We start from the raw sequence: 5829 nt of genomic DNA, 5'->3' as shown, positions 1-5829 counted from the left end.
GGAAAGAGAAACTTTCTTCTAAGCTCTACCTATAAACTGTCAGAACACTGTTCACAAAACAGTTCAAAACATCACCTTGATCTCCTGTACAGGAACCCAAAGATGTCAGTGACATCGGGACTCCCTGCGCTAGCCTGCCAAGGGGGCTGTGCGCTTTTTTGGCTTTCCTTTCATTCTCTGCCTGAAATAGGTATTTAACTCCTTAGACTGGCCAACTCGGAGACTGAAAGTAGAAGAAGCGAGGTCTCCTGTGGGCACGCGGGCTGGGAGGTGAGAAGCAATTCAGCTTCTCTGTGAACGATTTCTGTTGCTTGCAAATGGGGTGGTTGCAGGCCTTAAGAACACGATGCTCCCTCCCCTTCCCTGAACACTTTGGTTTATGGAAAAAGAACCAACGTTTGACAACCAGAGCGCTGTCATTCCTCAGCGCAGTGCCTGCTGGGATGCACGGCCCAACTCACACTCCTCAGTTATCGTCACAGCTTCTGCAAAGAACACCATCAGCAACACTTCCTTCACTAGAACTGCAGGTTTGAGGGCAAATACAATTATTAATGAGAGTTTAAAGAATGATTTGGAAGCCTAAGAGGCATCAGTATGGCATATTAGATTAGTTGATCTTCAACTGCTGGAATGTTTGCGCATTTAAAAAAAAAAACAAACAGAAACAGTACAAAGCCATGAAAGAGGATACTCGTTCTGAAAGGGAGTAGCAAGAGAAAAAACAGAAGGTCAGAGGTATTACAAAAAAAAGAATTAGATATTTATAATTATTATGACATCATATGAAAAGTAAAAAAAGGTCCACAAGGAATCTTGCAAGGTCACCTAGTCCACCCCCCAGCCTCCTAGGGGGTAGAATCAGCCATTTCTGAATCGTTCAAACATACCGTGCGAGAAGTGCCACTGCCTCCTTGCTGCGGGCAAGCGCTGCCACGGCTTCGCTTCCCTCACTGGAAACAGAGAGCAAATGCTCCTTTCTTCTCTGCGACCTTTTACGTATCTCAAGACTGTTACATACTTGAAGGCCCAGACTTTTCTTCTTTAGACTAAACAAACCCAATTCTTTCAATCTTTCCTCATAGGTCATGTTTGCTAGACCTCTGCTCATTCTTGCTGCTTTCTTCTGGACTCTCTCCAGTTGGTCCACATCTTCCTTGAAACGCAGTGCCCAAAACTGGCCAGAGTGCTCCAGCTGAAACCTGGCCGGTGCCAAGCAGAGCAGAAGGATTACTTCATGTATCTTACATAAGACACTCCTGTTTATACATCCCAGTGTGACACTTGCCTTCTCTGCCATAGCGTGCTGCCCTTGGCTCTTGTTCAGCTCGTTATCCACTAGAACTTCCACAGCTTTCGAGTCGAGCTGTTAACCACTCAGCCCTCAGCTTGCCCTCGTGCAGCTGATCGGCTTCACTCCTGCAGGAGCTTGGTGCCGACTTCAGTCAGAACACCTCTCTGATTTGCCCCCATCTTTCTATCAGTAATGCAGTACTAACACCACACTGACACACGGTCTTCACATCTAAGATTTTAATATATTTATTATTATAAAGCTTGCTGAAGAGTAGTACTAACTCTCTGTAGCTACTCCTATTTCAGGACGCAACTCTTCTCCTTTGCATTCTTAATTTCTTCCCCTGTAAGACGATGAACAGTTATGCAAAAATCTTGCTGTCTGGGTGCATGGAAATTATTCCATCAGCCTTAACTTCTTTTTGCTGCAATAAATTGCCTTCTTTAAGCCTGTATATAATTTGGGCAGCTTCACTAAACCTGTACTATGAGGCCCATTCCATGAGAAAACTATCTCAATTCTGCCAGGCCACTGGTATCACAGCGCTGAAGGTGACATGTGGTAAGACGGATGGCCAAGGTAGTCTGTGATTAATTATTTCAAAGAACCCGTGTTCCTCCTTGTCATCATTTCATTTTGACTGTTGGGCTGAAGTTGTAACATTTCTACTCGATTCATTCTGCAGGCCTACAAAAACTACGTGGAAAAGCACGGAGAAGAAAAACTTCTTCCTGGTCTCAAAATGAACCATAAACAGCTGTTTTTTCTGAACTTCGCACAGGTATGCTGACCTTCTGGAGTGAAGGCTTGTGACTTGAAATTGCAGTTTAACAGTAAGTCAGAACGAGTAAGCTGACTTTCACAGTTCTACTAAACGCTGGCAGAGTTGCTAAACTGAGCAGTGTTCACTACAACGTAGTGAAAATAAAAAGTCTTGTTAGGTAATTTTTATCTTCCCAACACAAATTCATTCAGACACGAGTAAGTCTGGTAGACAGTTGTTTGTGCCCAAGTGCCTTTGTCTAAGGACAATAGTACACTGTTTTTAAAAAACACAAAATACGCAAAATCTAATGTGAAACATATTCTCCTGGCATTAAGTATTCCGTAGTGAAATGACAGGAGGTCTCTTCCTAGACAACCTTATGGCTAACAAACGTTTTTCTTTTTAACCTGTGTAGGTATGGTGTGGAACATACAGACCGGAATATGCTGTGAACTCCATCAAAACCGACGTGCACAGCCCAGGCAAATTCAGGTCAGCACGTGTAACAACCTTAGCGCAATCCCTAGGTGCAACAGAGCTTTCAGCTACCAAATTTAAAGACCTCTACACAAAAGGCTGTGTTGCGCTTGCCGGGGTAGATTTAGGTGAATGCACATCCATTGGCACGTCACCCTGAAGGTGGTTAAGAGGGATGGACAGACAGACTGTCCTTCCAGCCTCCCAGGCCTAGCACAGCTCCGTGCTGGCAGCAACAGGCATGTTCCTTCCTAGGAAGCTCCGCAAGGCTGCGGGGGTATTGTCCTCACCCTTGAGACAGTACAACTTGATTCTGTCCGCACTATGGAGAGGCTTTGAACATCTGGTCACCACACGGCACAAACACCCTCCCGTGGCTGTTAGCCAACAGGCAGGATTGTCACAGTGCAGCCCCCTGGCTCCCGCAGTAGCTCCTGAGAGGGTTCTCTCGTAAAGACCAAAGCTATGGACGGACTTCGGTCCGGGTAAAATCTCCAGTTGATCTGTGGAGCACAAGCATTTTACTCTTCCAGGCACAGAGAAGAATTCATCTTTTAAACGGTAACGCTGACATGAGAGACATGACCTCCTGTCAGCAGCCTTTGCTGTCATTAGAAGGAGGAACCCTTTGCCACCTAGGGCCAGAAGGACCTTCTTCCGTTCCAGAGTGGATCGGCCCGTCTTTGCTGTTTCATTGACAGCGCTGCTTGTCCCGCCTGCAGCCCAGAACTGGGACTGCGCTGTGCCCCAGCTGTTGCACAAGGTCACTCTTTGTTCTTTCTTCCTGGAGTAGCAGAAGTGAGGTGGAAGGTCCTGCCCCTCACTCGAGAACAAGGCTTCATGCTGCGGTGCTGGAAGAAAAGTCCCATTTTCCATCTTGTGCACTCAGTCAGCCTTCCTAAGGATACCTGGGCTCGAATTCAGTAGAGTCACGCAGGAAAGTTGGCTGTTCCGGGTGGAAATCTCGGGGCCAGTCTGGGATCTTTTTAACTTAAGTCAGAGCAACCCATTCATCAGTAGCGTAACGACGTTTTTGCTCTGATAAATCTGTTTGGGCAAATGCCGTGAGATCAAGCAGTAATACAGGCATCACAACATCTCTGTTAGCTTTGAAGGGCTGTGCCATCTCCAGGACTCACATTAACAATAGCTGATTTCTCTCCTGATACAATGCAGTACGTTAATTCCAGTATCTTTCTTTCAACAGCTTTTCACCAAAGAATTATTTTGTTTATCCCACATATTCAAATATTCAGTGAAAGCAGTGACTGCTCCTTCAATTGCTTCTGGCATTTCACTGTGGGTGGTTTTTGTGCTATGTCTTGCCCGAGGCAGTTTATGCACCAAGTCCTAAAATCAAGAGAGTTTGGCCACAATGCTAACGAGTTCTTCAGAACTGTGCCTCCCCTTTGCATATCTAATTTGTTTGAGCCATCACTCCTTTGAAGTTCGCTAGTTCAGCATCTTAGTGTAACTGTATTTGTGCCTGTCTTGGATATACCACACCGTGCTTTGTGCTAGTTTTACATCAGTGTGAAAGGCGATAAACTTTATGCGGAATTACACAAGTATTAATCAGAAACCACACTAGCATTTTTAGAAAGTGAAGTAATTTTCTGGATGAGGCGCCCCTGGAAAGTTCTAAAGTAGACAGCATTTCAGTACACAAGATACACCGACAAAATTACTGCCTAATGACATACTATTAAAATGTCACAGTGGCTCCCACTGTGCCTTTTTTATTATTACTTGGGGGGGTGTTTGTTTGAACACCTCCTGTACTGCCTGCTGGCTATTTCCCCTTACAGGTAGGACAGGCAGCTCTTCATACCCACTGTTAGTTGCACAGTACAATTTTAGCCTAGGGGCTGACAACTCTGAGTACTGGACAGGTAGAATCTTTCGTCCACTAGAAAAATAAGAAGTTAACAGAAAGATGCCTTAGATCAGGTAGTCAAAGGCGGGTGAGAGAGAACTTCTGTGGACACTTCCTGGTTCTCTTGAATCTAATGATTAAGGTTATTCAAATTACTCAAAGAAACAGTTCTTTGAATGATCCCTGGTCCACAATCGCTGTGTATCAGCATCTACAGTTGACATCTGAAGCCGAAGTTGTTTTCCTGAATAGGTTTGTGCACAGGCTGTCTCCATTCCTGAAGGAACGAGCAACTCCTTCACATCTGTTCCCAATTACACATAGACAAACTGCTTTAGCTGGAAAGTCCTCATATTCGTGTTCACTTCAAAGATGTTCTCTATAGGAGTGGTTTTTTCCCAGGAAACTCATTCACCGGAACGTTTGTGGAGAGTGCCCAGAGCAGCAGTATGATCTCCATTAAAATTGGATCAGTATAAAAATCTAAATGAGCATTCACTGAAAAGTTACACCACAGCCCCTCTACCTCAGGGTCTTGTCTTCCCCTTGCCAAGAAACTCCTCACCACAACCAAGCTGAAAATATTCTCAGTGAAAGCTAACAACAAGCAATAAACTTGTTCCCGGTGAAATAAATGGAAGTTGTGTGGGAGCCAGTAACGGAGAAGGGACGGGTTTTGTGGGTTTGGGAGGGTCGCACTAGGGACCATGCAAATTGAGAAGAGAAATCACAGCCAATATTTGAAGTGAAATGGAAGCAACATCAGAGTTCAGAAACACAGGTGTTCCCCACAGGATTTTGAGGCGACGCAAAAAAAGTTACAAAATACGGGTTTTCTTGTTTGTTTTAAAGAAAAGCAACAGTGATGGGATGTCGTGTGTTGTTTTGTTTTAAAGGGTCATAGGATCACTGCAGAACTCCCAAGAGTTTTCTGAAGCCTTTTCCTGCACCCAGACAAACTACATGGATCCCGCTAAAAAGTGCCGAGTTTGGTGACAGATCTGTGAACGTCACAACTTGAGAAGCTTTCCAGAAACGGAGAAATTCTGAACTGATTTTGAGAAGGGGAGGAGGGAAGAAAACTAAGGGGAATATGCTAGAGTAGTCACTGTAATTCTTAGTAAACAGGCAAAACAAAACAAACAAAAAAATCACCCTGAAAACATCGAATAAAGGACTAATGCCAATGCAGCAAGTGGCTGCTCTAGCTGTTGGGCTGCTTTCCTATCGCTGAACCCCGTAGAATCTAAATCACTCGACAGTGCACAGTAACACTGCGCTTGGAGTTAATCCTGTTCCCCACTGGCCAGTGGCTTTTTGGATTTATTCTGTAATATCAAAGTATAACACATTAACTGGTCGGTGAATGCAGATTTCTGATCAAGCAGAGGAAGGAAATACTAAATAACTATG

General features: G+C 44.6%; 1 protein-coding gene across 1 annotated transcript in view; it reads left to right on the top strand.

The window, feature by feature from the left end:
* Positions 1-5412, top strand: part of MME (membrane metallo-endopeptidase) — a 27015-nt gene extending 21603 nt beyond the window's left edge. The window contains exons 20-22 of the mRNA XM_009874535.1: positions 1983-2078; positions 2479-2555; positions 5313-5412. Coding sequence (XP_009872837.1) covers positions 1983-2078; positions 2479-2555; positions 5313-5412 — 273 coding nt within the window. The remainder of the gene's footprint in view (positions 1-1982; positions 2079-2478; positions 2556-5312) is intronic.
* The last annotated feature ends 417 nt before the right edge of the window (positions 5413-5829 follow it).

This window comes from Apaloderma vittatum, unplaced genomic scaffold, assembly GCF_000703405.1.
Source record: "Apaloderma vittatum isolate BGI_N311 unplaced genomic scaffold, ASM70340v1 scaffold35448, whole genome shotgun sequence".
Lineage (NCBI taxonomy): Eukaryota > Metazoa > Chordata > Aves > Trogoniformes > Trogonidae > Apaloderma > Apaloderma vittatum.
The sequence above is the reverse complement of the archived record's forward strand: the minus strand, read 5'-3'. Positions and strand labels throughout refer to the sequence as shown.